This window comes from Gambusia affinis, linkage group LG03, assembly GCF_019740435.1.
Source record: "Gambusia affinis linkage group LG03, SWU_Gaff_1.0, whole genome shotgun sequence".
Taxonomy (NCBI): domain Eukaryota; kingdom Metazoa; phylum Chordata; class Actinopteri; order Cyprinodontiformes; family Poeciliidae; genus Gambusia; species Gambusia affinis.
Window position 1 is genome coordinate 748,202 of NC_057870.1, and position 18,301 is coordinate 766,502.

The window sequence follows — 18,301 nt, forward strand, 5'->3', positions numbered from 1 at the left end:
TAATGGGCTGTCACGGATCGTCGCTGCAGCGTGTTTCCTTCCGGAAAGAATTTTCTGGTGCACTAACTGGCAGTTGGACTGCTGGTTAAATCTCTGGTTTCAAGACAAGAACACAGAAATTTCTGGTAAGTAAAAGGAGCATAAAGATAATCCTCTAATTTAGCATAGCACTCATTGAGACACCCATGGAGTATTTAAAGACAACTGGAGCTCTCCGGTTGGTCGTAGCAATAGCTTTGTGAGCGTAGTCGGGCGGACCGCCTGAGGAGGGTTTTGTTGTGATGGCGTACCGTTTGGGCCCTCATTCTGGTGATTGTCGCTAATACGGCTTCGTCTCAGCTCAGTGTGTTTCGGACTCAGAGTAGTGATGGATGGATGACGAAGCTTTATCCACATTAATTAGTAGTTTTTCAGTCTGTCATGTAACTGTGCAAGATTTAGTCATGGAGATTAATTTTTAGCTTCGTACGGGTGGTGAATCTTTCAAGCATATAATTGAATGACAAAATACTGAAAAAACACACAAATAATCCACAATTTGACCACAAATCTGGTTAATCAGCAACCCCTGTTGCTAACAAATGAATTTTCAGCAGAGGTTCCTAAAATTTCCAGCTTTTGACCTAAGAAATGAAATGTTGGATGGTCATGACCTAGGTTATTGTTCGAGGAAGCATTTAAACAATTAGAGGTACAATGACGACCCAATCAACAGCTATTTGAGAAATATACTTTTGCTTTTCTTCAAGCTTTATTTTTCTTGAGGTGTGATACCTGTACACACTCTTCATCAGTTCACAGTCGAGTTTATATTTGGCAGTTCCAGTTAAATAGTTTGGACTTGATCATTGTTTCATTGTGTTTGACTGGCAGACACGATGGATGAAGAGCCAGAGAGAGCCAAGCGCTGGGAAGGAGGTTATGAAAGGACATGGTAAGATGTGTAATGTGAGAATATTCTCAGGTTGGGACATGTGCTTGTATCTGATGCAACTACATGGGATCGTCCTGAATTTCTACAGGGAGGTGCTTAAGGAAGATGAGTCTGGCTCCCTTAAAGCCACAGTGGAGGAGATCCTGTACCAGTCCAAAAGAAAAAGGTGCGTTAGACACCAATTTCAATGCTATTGGAAAAGCTCATTTATTATAGAAACAGTTATCATTAAGTGATGAATGATTAGTGATTAATTACACAGATGGATGGAAAGCCTTAATTTTGTTTAATTGTTATTTTCCACTTACAGCTGACGAACATATGATACAATTAGAATTTTACATCAGTTTAGTAAAAGAAAATTAAAAACAGAAACCTGGATTTAATGAAAAATATGTTCAATACCTGATTAAAAGTTATTTTCAAAAGGCATATGTTGTAATTTATTGAATATGATTTATTTCAGTCTTTAGTTGCCTGTGCTTTTTCTGCCTGGATTTTACATCCCTGCTCTGCTTACCTCATAGGGTGACACAAAGCCATGCACAAGTGAGGCTGGGGATGGTGAGTTCAGCCAATGGAATTACTCTTAATGATAAGAACCAAAGCAAACCAGCCAAGCTTATTGTCAACAATTTTCTTTTCTTTTTTTTAAATTAGGGATACACAGATATAAAAATTTGGGCTGATATTAACTCCAATATTAGTATTGCTGTCATGACCAATAACTGATTTTTACTGATATTATATACATTTCCCTACCCTTTCGACACCTCGAAAAAAAAAAACAGACTACACCATTGACTTTGCAACAGCTTCTTCTTCAGTTATACCCCCCACAATCCTGTTTTACATCACTGTCACAGCCACAGGACCAAACAAATACTACATGATCAATCTCCTCCACCTATCAAATGTAAGAAGATAAAAATAAATCTCACTTGTTAACATCAGTCTAGTTATTAGAAAAGTAGCCACCAACACCCCTGTTAGTGCTAATATATTGTGCGTCTCTCTTCTTGAATGAAGTCAGCAACCAGACTCCAGCGTTGCCCTGAGTGAGACCAGTTTGATGAGATTATCAGAAACAGTGTTGTGTTTTCATAAAAATCCTTTTGAAACCCAGAGGAGATTATCATTGTCTTGTGCTCTAGATGCGCCACCTATATGTTGTTATTGACTGTTCACGCAGTATGGAGGACCAGGACTTAAAACCCAACCGTCTCACCTCTACCCTGAAGGTGAGACAGAACACACCTGGCACCAGTTACTGCACATGGTGATTGTCTCTAAGCCATATTTCCTTTCTTCATCTTCAGTTGATGGAGGGATTCATTGATGAATACTTTGACCAGAATCCCATCAGCCAGGTATGACACCACTAGATTTGTGCTTAAAGAACAGAGGAGACAGACAACATGCTCAGTGTGGTGGTTGTAGGGCATCTGGAATTTTCTGAAATAAACTACATTAGTTTTTGTCTTCCAGCTACACGCAGAAAACTGTAGAAAAATAATCTGGAACGGAATATTAAAGTGTTTCAACTAACACCTTTGATGTTAGTTGAAACATCTAATAATCTAATTATATTCACTATTATTAGAGTGAATAACATTTCACTACTAATACTTAGCAACTTTTTAGGGCTTCTGGAGAAACACTTTACCTGTCCAACAGCATCCGCCTCTTCCACTCGATGAATTCTCCTGTTTTATTGGCAGTGTGTTTTGTGTTGTTTAGCTGAGGGGTGGGCACTCCTGGTCCTCGAGGTTTGGTCTCCTGCAACTTTTAGATGTATCTCTACTTCAACACACCTGAGTCAAATAATGAGGTCATTAGCAGGACTCTGGAGAACCTGACTGTACTTGGGAGGTGATTCAGCTGTTGGATTCAGTTCTTCTTCTTCTTCTTCTTCTTCTTTTTTATGGTGGTTGGCAATCAACCTTTAGATGTGCATTACCGCCATCTTCCAATAAAACCTTCTTAGATGAATTGCTAAGCTTATTAATCATAATATAAGAAATATTATCTTTTCCTGGAGATGAATTTTTTGATTTTTAAGGCATTGTTTAATTCAAATAAAGAAAAAGGACTATTCAATAAATCATTATTTCTTACATTTTCTTCTAATAAATTTACATTTTCATTAATTGTACAAGTTCTTCTGCGGTTTTCTTCTGCGCTTAAATTATTACAACTATGAACTTTAACAAATTTTTTAACTAACATATTTGCTTTCTCCTCCTCAATCACAGCAATAACATTTCCATCTTTCAGAACTGGATATCCATATTCACTTCTAATTCCATTCATTCTCTTTATCATTCCCCAGACTTTTAAAATCTTTGTTTCCCTACCTACAGAACCACAAAAATTACTCCAATAAACCTTTTTTGCATTTTTCATCGTTCTTTTAACCAGAGCTTGTGACCTTTTATATTCAATAAAATTCTGATTTCTCTTTAACAATCTAAAAGCTTTATTTCGAGATTTAATTGCGCCATCACAGTCCTTCGTCCACCATGGTACAATTTTCTTCTTATATTTTCCTTTGGATTGTTTCCCGAGCGGCTCCTAAAATAGCATCACAAATAGAAGAATTTACCATCAACATCCAAATCTATATTAACTTTTTGCATCTCTTCATCATTTATTATTTAATATTTTTCCCAATCAACATTTCCAAATATCCATCTTTCTAAGGTCTCATTAACAATTTTTCCTATTTCTTTACCAATTTCAATAACTATAGGGTAGTGATCACTACCTATAGATGATTCTCTTAATATTTTCCACTTACTAATCCCGGCCAAATTCTTTGAAACTAAAGTTAAATCTAACGCTGATTCTGATCCATTTCTAATATTAATTTTCATCCCTTCTCCATTATTAAGACAAACCAGATGTTTTCTATCCATTATTTCTTCCACCACTTCTCCATTTGCATCATTCCTATTACCCCACAAAGTACTATAAGCATTAAAATCTCCACAACAAATGAACTTTCTTCCTATATTTTTAAACATTTCCTCCATTTCATCTAAATCCAATTTTTTACACGGATTATAAAAATTTAATATATTAATACTTTCTTTATTAATCCAAATTTCCACAGATAACCATTCTAGTGAAGCTCCTTTTCCTAAAAATCTATACTGTATTCCTTGTTTAATAAATATTACACATCCTCCTCCACTTTCTTGTTCCCTATCTCTTCTAATACTATTATATCCTCTTATGACAAATTCTAACTCTGGTTTAAGCCATGTTTCTTGAATACAAATGATATCTGGTTTATTTTTCAAATAGTTTAAATATCCTTTAAATTCTTGACCATTTGCTAACAAACTTCTTGCATTCCATTGTAAAATAAGCATTAAATTCTTCCTCCATCTTGCTTCCCATCTATTTCAAGCCTTTTATTTATCAATTCCCAACATAAATCCTTCACAGCTAGAAATTTTTCTGCACCTTTCACTATAATCTTGATTTTTTTCAGTTTTCTGTTTCACTTGATCAATACAATTGATAACATAAGCCATGAATAAAATTAATTTATCCATTGTAATTTCCATTCCTGACATTGTTCTTTGTCTTGGCCCAAGATTTGGACTAGAAGACACTTACTGGTTTTTCTGAACTGTTCTTTTTTCTTGAACACTTTTTGCTGCCTCTGCATAAGTAATGCTTTTAACTACTTTCAGCTGTTGAATTTCTGCTGCCTTTTTTCTTGCTTCACACCCTCCATATGCTACATTATGCTGACCACCGCAGTTACAACATTTCAACTGTACATCTGCTCCACATTCATCATATCGATGATCTCCACCACATCTAGCACATCTTTGCTTCCCTTTACACACTGATGCAATGTGACCATACCTTTGACATTTGTAACAGCGCAAGGGAGGAGGAATATAAGGTCTAACAGAAAAACTCAAGAAACCAATTTTCACTTTATCAGGAAGAACATCACCTTGAAACTCCAGAAGTATCAAAAAAACTTTCTATTTTCTCCCCATCCACAGATTTTAACAATCTTTTCAATCTCCGCACTTCACCACCATGTATATTTCTTTTAGGTTTTTCTAAATCTTCCTCAAGTGGAATACCAGTGATTACACCACGTGATACTCTGTTTTCTCCAACAATTATGTTTTCACTCACAACCTTTTTACAAATGTTATCAATCTGCATGCTTTTATTCTTTTGTTCTTCAGACTTACATTTTATCAACATATTACCATCTCGCAAGATTTTTACAAACTCAACCTCCCCTAGTTTCTTTTTTATTTCTCTAGACACTGCTATCGGACTAAGGTTTATGTTCATATCTTCCTTCCTGAATTTAAGTATTACCTTAAACTCCTCATTTATCATTTTCCTCCTAACCACTCTGTTTTCTTCATCTGAACTATATTCTTCTAAACTTCTCTTACTATTTAGATTACCAATCTCTCTATCATCTTTCGAAACGTTTTCCTTCACTCTACCCCTTCCTCTACCTACCGTAGTCCATTTGTCAAAATCCATATCATCATCATCACCACTCCCATCTACCTTTGTGGTCATCCCAATCCAGTCACACTCCAGTTTATGCCAACCGCCAAAATAACAAAACCAAACTGACAGCTGTCAAGCCTTGCCGTGTTCCCTGGATTCAGTTGTTGGACCAGGGAGACTCTAAGAGTTGCAGGACACTGACTCTCGAGGACCAGGACTGCCCGTTCCTGGTTTAGCTGCTGCTGCATGATGAAGGATCTTCCAGAGAGTTTGTTGATGATAATACAATCGCTGCTGCCCTCTGGTGGTTGTTGATGATGTAACTGTGTTGTTTTGACGTCTCTTTTGTCTTCAGAACATTATTGCTGTCCTCTGAACTGTGGATCAGATCCACATACCTGTAAATGAAATGTTTATGTCTTTACTCGGTTATGTTGTGTTGTCAGAAGTAAATGTTTTCACTCTGCAGCCTTACTGTTCCAACTCATAGGAGTTAAGTGTAAATATTAAAAATACTTCAATTTATGTGTAGATTACATTCTTTCAGTTTCAGTAACATTTAACAGGCTTCTAATAAAAAGGAGTGTTTCAAATATTACTTTAAGAAAAATCAAACAATTGCTCTGTGATTCTAAAACTGCTCAGTGTTAACATTGGTAGAATATTAAGCAGCAATATAAATTTACAGTTGATTGTCTAATTCTTTTTATTTCACTCCGTTTCAACAGTAGTGATGTTGTGAGTAATACATGTTTAAGGAGGACAGCCATTGTTTCAAGTAAATCGGGGTGTTCTAAAGCTCCTCTGATTATGTAGCTAAGCTAATTAAATGGATTGTGTTTAATTCCAGGTTGGCATTATCACCACCAAAAACAAAAGGGCTGAGAAGCTTACAGAACTTGCAGGTGAGGATCAAAGTTCATTAGCTATCTGCTGAACATGTATTTGTCAGCCCTAACCCTAACCCTAACCTATTTTATGTAAACCAGGCTCAGTTATGTTGTCTGCTACCAGCAAGGTTAGTCAAGGCTACAGATAGTCCAGATAAAGGCTGCTCAGGTAGTGTTATAATGTCCATTCTGTACAAGTGTTACTGAAATGCACCACACTTTAGTGGCCTCTATTAACTGTTACTTTGGAGCATGATTTACTCATATTTATAAAGAAAGTCATACTAGCAGGAAAACATAAATCATTTTATGAAAAGTTTTTCTTATTCTAATATTTAATCATTTTACCAGATACTCTAGGGAGACAACTTTAATCCTAAACTGTGCTAAGACAATTTGTTACAAATTTTTTTTCAACATAGCAATTAAGAAATGTAAATAATTTCCTAAGAACATTAGACATTTAAATGGCACACTCGGAATCTCTTTTAAAAAATCCAATGTTCACATATGGAACCTGTTAAACATAATGTGCATACAAATGGATACTTCTGCATTACATGCACAACATTGTCCTACATTTTGTATAAATATTTTTGTATTTTATCAATTGGACCCAAGGAAGATTAATAACCACTTGGATGGAAACTAATGGGGTCCTAATAAATAACCAAAAAAGAGCTCAATATATATATCAAATTTCAATCACTGTGGGTGAAAATTTGTGCAAAATTTAGAATGCTATGTTAGGAGGATTTAAGAGTTATGCTTTCCAAAGTTGCCTGTCAGTAATATATTTGACCACTTTAATTGTCATGTATGCTCACACCTGATGAAGATCCTAAAAAAACTTTTTAGTATATTTTTCATTCACATATATTTTTTGTCACAGCCTATTCTAAATACATTTCAGTAATCCAGCTTTTTTAGAGGATGGAACATGAACAATCAACCTTTAAAGTCTTAGTTAAAGCTGTCTTTTGTACTGAATGATAAAACAGGAAGCATTGCTCTGCTCATGTGCAGAGGGGCTTATCTCAGATCCGAGCTGTTCCTGTGACCAGCCTTCATTGTCTCCTAGGAATATTTGACTTAGAGTTACAAGCTGCTCTCTATACACTGTGGGGACTGTATATTGTCAGGGATAAATTAAAAGCTTTCTAAAAAAAAACACATGGATCACATAAAAGGTGTGATCCATCTGAACCACAGATATTTAGTCGAGTTATTTATTTCGATTACTATAGTAGGCCTGTCACAATAAAAAAAATTTTATTGTGACACATAGCGGCCTGCTGCTATGTGTTCCAGCAGTCTGTTGACTTGCATCCATTTCCTGCTCTCTGGAAATGAATGAATCATCGTTACAAAAGGGATTTAAACAGAGAACCATTCTAGAACCATGGCATCAGACATCATGTAGTCCCCCAGGCTTACACACTGATTTTCTTTAATGACTTCAGCCTCGTCTGCACATATCCCGAATTGAAGCATGCTATTAGTCTTTTTTTACAATCAACTGATATTTTTTCACTGGCCAGTGTACTGTACCAGAGTCAACAGTTTTCTGCACAGAAAACTCTTCTGATTACCAGCCTGGGTGCTCAGATTGGAAAGCTTCTGATGGTTCCTAATTTACTGAACAGAGACGAGCTTTTTCTTTTTCTTTCTACCAAAAATTGGATTACAAAAGTCTTCAGTCTGGTTCATTGACATCAACTAGCCCTTTTTTTGAAGGACAATTTTGTTTTCATAGACGCCATTATTAACTCATTTGTTGTAGCTGTTGCTGTTCGCTTATTTAGAATATAATTCAAATGTTTTCCAGCTCCAGTGTTAAATGTTCATTAGATTTGACAGTTTATTGAATCGAAAGATTTCAAAGATCTTGCATTATTATGCCATTAGCCATTATTTATTTTTTTTATTTTTTTTTTAGTTTATTTGATTGGGACAGACATACAGCGACATAAACAAACTGAAAGAAAACAGCAGTCCCATGTTTATGTCACAGTGCAATAGCAAAAGCTAATTCGCAGCACTTGTCCCTAGAAGGGCTTTTAAAAAAAAAAAAAAAAGTCTAAAAGTAATAATCAAACAGACAGTAAAACATAAAACATCAAAACATCAAAAGTGGCTACAGTTCTGTTTTTGACATAACCAGAGTTTTGTTTGCTTCTCAAACATACTAAAACTGGTTACAGACTTTAAATCAACAGGAAGTGAGTTCCAAACTGAAGATCCTCTCACAGACAGAACACCTTGAGCAAAAGTGGTTCTTCGAAAGGGGACCTTACAATTTCCATTTGAAGCTGCTCTAGTAGATCTGCTGTTGTCCTGCAGTCTCTTTATGCAATCACTTAATGATTTAGGTGCATATTCATTTAAACACTTAAAAATCCATTTTAAAAGATTATAATTTATAAAATTAGAAAAACCCAAAATGGCAGATTTAGCCAAAATGTGACAATGATGGAATCTGGTTGGCTTTTGATATAAAACTTTCAAAGCCCGATTATAGAGACTTGATAATGGTCTGAGTGAAGTTTGAATAGTCGGAGACTAGATAATAACTCCTTAGGAAAAATGTGAAAGGATCATTGAGTTAAAAAACATCTCTGCACAGTGAAGAGTTAAACAGTTTCTAACAATTTTGAAACAGTTTATATTTGATCTAACAGTTTTGTTGATTTTATCAACATGGCTCCTAATATACTTGAAAATGATCTCAAAACAACCTTTATTTTAATAACTCCTAGGACAATTTATTGTCCAGAATTTTTTTTATTGTGACAGGCCTACTATAGTAATCGAAATAAATAACTCGACTCTAAATATCTGTGGTTCAGATGGATCACACCTTTTATGTGATCCATGTGTTTTGTTTTTTTTAGAAAGTTTTTAATTTATCCCTGACAATATACAGTCCCCACAGTGTATAGAGAGCAGCTTGTAACTCTAAGTCAAATATTCCTAGGAGACAATGAAGGCTGGTCACAGGAACAGCACGGATTGCAACAAATATCAGCTTATTATAGACGTACAATGGATTCAGTCTCTCAGCTAGTCATTTGTTTGATGTGACCTGATTTTCTAATGAAACAAAGTGTTTCAGGAGCCAATAGCATGTTCTGGTAAATATGTTAATAAATTACAGATTGGCAGTTTCTCTTCTGAAGCAGCAGATGTAGCCAGGTGAAACTTTTTCAATGAAACTGTTACTAAGATAGAAACAGTGATGTCCAGTTGTTCACAGTAGCTAGATACACTGCTTCTTGTCTCAGATCCAAGTTTCCATTCAAATCAAATCAAATCAAATTTTATTTGTATAGCACATTTCAGCAGCAAGGCATTTCAAAGTGCTTTACATCAAATCAAACACAAAAACACAATGCAACATAGAATCAACAATAAAAACACAACATCAAGTCAGATTCCGTCAATAAATTTGTAATTGATTATGTTTCAAATACAACTCTAAACAAGTGGGTTTTTAGTTGAGATTTAAAGGATGTCAGTGTTTCAGCTGTTTTACAGTTTTCTGGAAGTTTGTTCCAGATTTGTCTTGCATAGATGCTGAATGCTGTTTCTCCTTGTTTGGTTCTGGTTCTGGGGATGCAGAGCAGAACCAGAACCAGAAGACCTGAGAGTTCTGGAAGGTTGATACAACAGCAGCAAATCTTTAATGTATTGTGGTGCTAAACCATTCAGTGATTTATAAACTAACAACAGTATTTTAAAGTCTATTCTTTGAGCTACAGGGAGCCAGTGGAGGGACGAGTGTCCAATGAATCCAAGGCAGAAATACATTCATATTGTTCAGCTAACTATGTGTTTATTACACACCACATTGTCCTTCCAACAGTTACCATGTTTTCCTAATATTGTGCGTCACCAGAGAGAATAAATGAGTTGGTTGTGTGGGTTTCTCCTGCTCCCTCCGAGGGCGCTCAGCCTATGCTGTGCCAGTTAAACCTGCCCATCCTTTATTTTGTTTCTCCAACAGGAAATCCAAAGAAGCACATTGCTGCTCTGAAGAAAGCAGTTGACAGCTCATGTGTCGGAGAGCCTTCTCTGTACAACTCTCTTAGCCTGGCTATACAGACCCTCAAGTGGGTTCACCACAGATGCTGTTCCACAGAGGCTTTTTGAGTAAAACAGCAACACTTAGATTCTCTCTCTCTAAAGGCACATGCCTGGACACACCAGCAGAGAAATCCTCATCATCCTCAGCAGCCTGACCACATGTGACCCAGCTAACATCTATGAGCTAATCAAGGTGAAGACATGTTTAATCCCTGACGTCTAATCCAAGGCTGGTAATTAGAAGAGTTATCTGTCCAGATAACTGTCTATGGTCTAGACTCTAGGCGCAACACCCTGAGGCAATCCTACATTGATGGACTTACCTTCTGAATCAGTATAGTCGAGTCTGGTATAGTTTACTGGCCAGCAAAAAAATATCAGTTGATCATCAAAATATCTGAAATACGGATATTTCAGATATTTTTCATCTATATTTATAAAATATAGATGAAAATAAAATATAGATGGAAATAAAATCGAAATATTTGTAAAATATAGATGGAAATAAAACCACCTTAAAAGCATATTTTGTTTGCATGTAAATTGCATGTTTTCCTTTGCTTTCAGACCCTGAAGTCTCTTAAGGTGCGAGTGTCAGTAATTGGCCTCTCAGCGGAAGTCCGAGTGTGCACGGTTCTGACCAGAGACACAGGTGGATCCTACCATGTTATCCTAGATGAGAGTCACTTCAAAGAGCTGCTCATGCTTCATGTCACACCTCCGCCAGCAAGCTTCTCATCGGAAAGCTCTTTAATACGAATGGGTCAGTACTAGAATGTTTGACATTCATATTCTCTAAATTAACTAGAATTGCAACATATTTTGCTGCCGACATGATAAAAGTTAAGTTTCCTCTCCTAAAAGAGATATTTGGTTTCTTGTAATGTTGCTGTTTACTTCAGGTTATGTCACAGATCGAAGGTATTCTGGCACTGGATGGGGAATCAGGGTTTCCCCCAGAAAACTTGCCCAGTGTTTGGGGCGCAAAGATGGTCCACCGGCGGTCCACTGGGGTTTTGTGTTAAAAGCTGTTAAGTTGACAATAAATGAAAAAATATTACTGGTTAGCTAACTATATGCTATGGGAAGACATTGCCAATGACACATTATTTAAACCCACAACTGTAGAATCTTAAGAACAACAAATCAAAAAAAATACAATTAAAATGAATGTCACTTATTTGCACTTCTTTTTAATCCAAATGAAGTCAGCAGCTCAGTAAGACCCCCCAGGCCTTCAGGGGCCCCATAAACACTAATATTTTAACACAGACCACAGATATACAAATGTAACATTTGTTTGATGAGAATACCAATGCTGCTAAATTTGATTTAATGGTTTCAGCATACATAAATTAAAAGATTTCAAATTGTTTAACAAACACTGACTAGTGTTATGACCAGTTAGGCAACATTAAATGTAAGATTTTAAGCAGCTGGCAAGTTTACTTTGTAAAGGGTCAAAGAACAATATTCATAGTTAGATTGTTTTGTTACCACAGCCACAATTATCACTTATTGCTTTTTAGGTAGGTTAATTCAACTACTCCCCTCTCCCAGAATGTAGTAAATCCATGTTGAAATGCTGTTAGTGGTCCTGATGTTCTTAACAGCTAGAGAGGCCCCAAGACAATTTCTGCTCAAGGCCTAATACAGCCTTGGCTCGGCCCTGCATGATGTGTTAAATTAGCACAGACATGCACAACAAATGGGAGATTTTTTTATTTTTTTTTTCCCCACCAGGGGGTCTTTTTGTGGGCTCTAGTGTCCCTAGATACAACAGTAGGCTGACAGGAAAGGGGGAAGGAGAGGGGGGAAGACATGCGGCAAATGTCGTCGGGTCTGGAAATCAAACCTGTGACGGCCGCGTCGAGGACTGAAGGCCTCCAAACGTGGGGCGCGCCACCCTCTACGCCACCGGAGCACGCCCCCAAATGGGAGATTTAATTTAATGCTACTACCATATTTTCCGGACTATAAAGCGCACCTACAATTTAAAAAAAACCAACTGGAAACGTACCTATATAAGCCACACCGGGTTTTAAGCCGCTGGTATCTCTGCCGTTCTGGGTTTTCTGCAGCAGAGGGCAGCGTTCTAATAAATCTACTAGATTTATTAAGGCGCAGCCCTCCGTCTGCAACGCCAAACCATGGTTTTGTTCCCGCCCAGTTTACGTGCAGCAGCTCTATTTCCTTCCTGTACTGCCGGATTGATAGTCCTCAACTTAAAAGCTGCATCATATGAGTTTAAAGAAATTTCTCCATTGTGCCTAGTGCTAGCATGCTTCCAATGATTCACTTCCTGCTAAAGAGCCCCCTGGTGGTTGAAGAAAAATCCACAGAAAAGCCGCCTAGTTCAAATCGTAGGAAAAAAGTAGTGGCTTATAGTCCGGAAACAACAGAAACGCTTTTAGGGCTGAAATGATTCCCCGAGTGATTCAAGTACCTCGATTATTAAAATTCCTCAAGGAAAATTTATCTGCCTCAAAGCTTTACGTTATTTTTTATTATTTAATACACCTGTTCTGTCCAGGTTATTATTTGCGATGCGCAGCGCTCTCACTTCCGCCTGAGTTTGTTGATGAATGCTAAGTGTTAGCAGCATAACGTCCAGTTTTTAAGTTTGAGCTAGGACGATTTTATTGATTGATGATTATGTCCGGGTCTTTGTCGTTTTTTCGGGGGAGTAATAAGCATTCTTAAAATGACTGGCGTGATGCTTGGAGTACGGCAGCTTTTCTCCTCGTAGAGCTGCTGCCTGGTGGCCGGTTCTGAGCGGAGAAGAGAGCTGCAGGTGTATTTATACAGGTGAGCGGATGGACTGAACACGGTGGGTGGCTGCACATTAGTGATTACCTTAAATGTAGTCTTACAGACAAACCGGAAAATTTATTTCATATCATTCTGGAGGCAACAAATGGGTGGCGGATCTCATCATGACGGTACATAGCTGGTATATAAGTTCCTGTGTAAGCCTGTCGCGATAAACGAAAAATTGATTAATCGTACGATAAATTAAAACTATCTACGTCATTTTAATTATTTTCTCTTTCTTTTTCTCTTTCTGTTGATGACGCTAAATGAAAAAAGGCTCAACTCTGGTGCTCTCCACTGATCCTCCCTTCCTCATTTCTTTAGTGTAATGCCCAGCGCACACAACACCATCTTAGTGCTGTCGGTCGATTGTCGGCCCATTTTCAAAATCTGAGACCACACATTAGCCGACAGAAATCCTAGGTATAACCGTTCGATCGGGTTCGATGTGCCGACAGTGGGCACAACATAATGGCTGCAAGTCCAGCTAATTAATTTTAAAACCAGGCATTAATCAATGTTTTACTACAATCTACCTGCAATGCATGTGGCTCTAGTGTCAGCGTAACGTCCTGTCTGAATGAAAACCATTAGAACCTATTTATGTCACGTTAACGAAGAACAGCTGAAAAGTTACCGGGTTCATCAACGTAGCGATTTCGCTCCAACTCCTCCTCTCGTCATTTCTATATTCTTTGTACAAAATGTTTTATAAACATTAATGTTGTTTCCAATGTCCGCTGGACTTCAGGTTGCGCCGTGTCAGCTGTTTGGGATTCCCCTCTGTAATTTCCCCTCAGAAAGCAGGAGGAGAATCTGCGCTTTCTGATTGGTTACCTGTCACATTCAACAGGCTGCGTTAACAATCCCAGCGGGGAAAACCCCTGATTTAGATCAGAGGGGCCACAACAATCTACAGTAACACACCACACACTACAGGATGATCACAAACCACAATCTTAGAACGATCAAAGTTTTATTGCATCAGGTAGTCGATGTTCCATTTTCTCTATTTAAATCTAATGATTACTGAATGGCAATATGGTAAAAAGACTTTATAATCTGCACTCTTTTGGTTGAATGCAGTATTTATTTACACTTTGGCTTTATGTTATTTCGTTTTTATTCAAGTACATTTTTGTTAATGGAGACTGAGAATCAATTTTATTTTTATTTTTGGTTGTTTTGATTATTTTGTTTATAAGTTCCAGTATTGGGTGTTCTTTTGAAAATAAAGTGTATCTATCTTTGGCAGGAAATCGCATGCATTATTACGTCATTTCCATTAAATCTGTGTAAAAAGGTCTTCAAACAATATTATCGTCTATCGCAATAGTTTTTTGAGGCAATTAATCGTTCAGCAAAATTTGCTATCGTGACAGGCCTATTCCTGTGTGTCAAATCCCGTCGCTAACATGAACACAAAAACTATAAATGTCTGAGCAAGCCTTGAAGGATCTGAGCTCCCTCAAGAAGTCTAATTCGCTCTGCTCCTTCTTATAGATGCTTCACTGCTGCATCTTCAGTCCAGTCTGTTGTCAAGGTGAACATTGACTAGTGTTATGAACAGTCAGGCATTAAATACATGTGCTTTTAATTATTAAAATAATGTTACTGTGTAAAGGTCATTAGTGGAATGTCATGATGTTGCACCGTAATCAGCTAATGAACTCAAGACACCTGCAGAGGTTTCTCTCACTCAAGGTCAGTGGGTCAACATCATGGGGAATACTGCTGACTGGACAGACGTCCAGAACAGAGTCACTGACACCCTTCACAAGGAGGGGATGCCACAAAACATAATTGCTGAAGAATATAGCTGTTCAGAGCGTTTTATATCCAAGCATATTAACATAAAATTGAGTGGAAGGAAGAGGTATTGTAGAAAAAGATGCATAAACAACAGGGAGAACTGCAGACTTGAAAGGATAGTCGAGCTAAATCCATTCCAGAAAATCATGACAAGCCAGAAACAATGGCAGAGGCGTCTTACCTGGACTGTTGAGTCCGTTTTTCGCATTAAAGTAAATTCTGCATTTCATTTCAAAATCAAATTCCCAGGGCCCTTGAAATGCACCTGGTTCTAATTATTAAAATGGCATTAAAAAGCTGTCTTTGTATCCAGGCAGCCTAGCTACCGTGAGCTCCTTTGTCTGTGCTTTCTTTGCACTGTTGATACTAACAGGAACCCATGTTTGCTTAGGTTTTCCTCAGCACAGTGTAGCCTCTCTGAGTGATCAAGATGTCAAACCATCATTCAGCATGTCGTAAGTACAGAAAAAATAAAACTCCACCATTTTAACAGCTGGTTCCCACAATGAGTTGTGTGTGTGTGTGCGTGTGCGTGTGTGTGTGTGTGTGTGTGTGTATTCGTTCCTAGTCATCTGGACTACAGTGGCGGCCCGGCTCTGACTCTAGGAGGTTACTTCTGTCCGCAGTGCCAAGCAAAATACACAGAGCTTCCTGTGGAGTGTAAAGTCTGTGGTATGTGTGATGTAGGCATTCAATGTGTATGGAATGTTTTATGAAACTGATGCTCATTTCTCTCTGTTAATATTTTTAATTTAACATAGCTTTAGCTGTGAGTATGTGGGTGTTTTCCTCTCAGGTTTGACGCTGGTGTCTGCTCCACATCTGGCCAGATCCTTTCATCATCTGTTTCCCCTCCAAGCTTTTATTGAGCATCCTGCTGACAATTATCACCTGAATAGGTAACACTTATTCATTCGTCTGTGTCATTATTGCCATGTAATTCGCTTCTGTGTGACCTTAAATGTCATTTCTTTCAGGTTCTGTCAGGCCTGTCAAGGGCAGCTGAAAGATAAAAATGTAAGTAGAATTCCAGAAAATTTGTTTCTCATTAAATCTTCAAGGAAGAAGATCAACGGCTCTATTTCTTCCTGGAAATAATTACATAAATGAGAATGTTTGGTTTGTGTAAAAAGTTGTAGCATATGTTTATCAACACTAAAGCAGTTATGTGTTTGTAAAAGTGTTAAATGTTGAGTACCTAAAGACACTGGCATTTCTTTGGAATTTGTAATCTTTAGAATTAGCTTTTTCTCCATTACATTCAACCATTGTACTAAAGCCTTTAGATGCCAGTTGAGCTTAAAAGTTACACAAATGATGTTTCTAGGGAACTCTGAATGAACTAATTTAACTACAACTGGGGATTGATTTGCTCTCAAATTCCAGGTCAGGTATTTTAGCTACTGACCAATCATTGTTGGACCAATCATTCCTCAACATCTGGAATGTTTCTCCCTGTCTCTGCTGGCTTCCAGGTCTTCGCCTGTCCTTTGTGTTGCAGTGTGTTCTGTGGGGAGTGTGATCTCTTCATCCATGAATCACTGCACTGCTGTCCCTGCTGCATTCACAATCGGACTGCTACATGAGGCCCAAAGCCAGTTTGGCGCTCTGGGCAAAACACTCTACAAAGGGGAGTGGGGTGGATTGGGTGTTTTGTATTAGTCACTATTGACAATCAGATCCTCCGGTTGAGAGCTTTGAGGGGAGGGAAGAGGGGAGAACATACACAATGAGAGGGGCTGGGGCGCTCATGCCACCCCACAAGATAACAGCTTGGGCAGTTGCCCATTTTGCCCATATCAGAAACCGTCACTGGGCCCAAAGAATCCGTCTTCCTGCCCTGTATCAACCCATCACTTCTGATTCCTCAGAAGTGAAAGGATCACTGAAAGGGATCCTTTCAGTGATCCCTCTGTCTGAAGAATTGGCTCTCACAACTCACAATTTTGTTTTTCGGGTTGCATGAAGATCATCTAACTAACAATGCTTGGAATGTTTTGTTTTGAATAGTAAAAGATTGTGTTTTTCATTCATCCTTCCCTTCCATTAAACATTAAGGATAAAACTGTTGTGTTTGTAATTAAGAAAAACTGTGGTTTGAAGCACAAAGTGCCTGATGTGGGTTTTTACATCATCTGAACCCAGATGTGAAGTATATAGTTTGGACAAGTTCAATGAAACAGTTCTTTGCACTTAAGTGCTTTGACGTATTCATATGTTTCCTGGTTGAGTTTCCAAAGTTGTACTGCATGTTTTACCTGTACCGATATTATTTTACTATTTCTCCACAACATTGACTTCTCCACTGCTTCTCTGCTTCACTTAAACTTCCCACAATCTTGTTGCATAACACTCACATGACCAAACAAAGACCACATGACTAACACCCCTCCTCCCCCTCTAAAAACAAACGGCAGCAAAAAAATAAATATTAGTTAATATTGGCCCAGTTTTATTTATTGGACTGATACCAATATGCTAAAAATTTACCAATCAGTCGACACCGATGTTAGTACCACTATATCATGCTTCCCTACTCGTTTATCTTGCTGTTTACTATGAAATATTAGAAAACTGTCATTTCTAGGGTTTAATGTAGAAATGATAAAATCAGGTGAAATCTAAACCACTCCGCCACTTAAGCCAGAATGGAAGACTGAAGAATTATCTACTCTCATTACTTCTTTTCTACCTACATCAACTCTTTGAAGAATTTAAATTAATATGATTTACAACATTTAATTACCTTTCGGGGTCAATAAAGTATTTTTGAATTTTGAATTTCTGTGAAGAATATCCTTTTTTTATTAGTCATCTTGTAATATTAAAATTTTGTGAGACACTTCCAAAAACATAAAGGCTTGTATTTCACTCTGTGTAATAAATTTGCATAATAATTTTTCTGACATGATTGACAAAAAAAAAATTAACTTTGTGACATTCTTTATTTTTGATTTTTAAATTTTAAATTTACATGTAGATCAGAGGTACTCAAGTCCAGTCCTCAAGAGCTACCATCCTGCATCTTTGAGATGCATCCTGCTCCAACACACCTAAATCAAACGAGTGACTTGTTACCAGGCCTGTTCAGAGCTGAGTGACTGCTGGTGAGGGAATTCATTCATTTGATCCCGGTCTGCTGCAGTGAGGATGAATCTAAAAGTTGCTAGAGAGTAGCTTTTGAGGACTGGACTTGAACACCCCTGCTGTTGGTGGATGTCATTAGCTTTAAATTCCATTGTTAACTATCAGCCAGTCTGTA

The 18,301-nt window shown here is 37.5% G+C and overlaps 1 protein-coding gene across 2 annotated transcripts; it reads left to right on the forward strand.

The window, feature by feature from the left end:
• Nucleotides 1-17: 17 nt before the first annotated feature.
• On the forward strand, nt 18-17,820 carry gtf2h2 (general transcription factor IIH, polypeptide 2). 2 transcript variants are annotated; one of them, XM_044111649.1, is made up of 15 exons: nt 18-125; nt 874-934; nt 1,023-1,100; nt 1,462-1,498; nt 2,089-2,175; nt 2,254-2,304; nt 6,288-6,342; nt 10,334-10,439; nt 10,516-10,606; nt 10,981-11,176; nt 15,431-15,494; nt 15,608-15,711; nt 15,836-15,938; nt 16,017-16,056; nt 16,515-17,820. In XM_044111649.1, exons 2-15 carry the CDS (start codon nt 879-881, stop codon nt 16,623-16,625), a joined length of 1,179 nt encoding a protein of 392 aa, XP_043967584.1. In that variant the 5' UTR covers nt 18-125; nt 874-878; the 3' UTR covers nt 16,626-17,820. The 2 variants fall into 2 exon arrangements, with proteins under 2 accessions (XP_043967584.1, XP_043967583.1); XM_044111648.1 differs by lacking the exon at nt 18-125 and adding an exon at nt 221-309.
• Nucleotides 17,821-18,301: the final 481 nt, after the last annotated feature.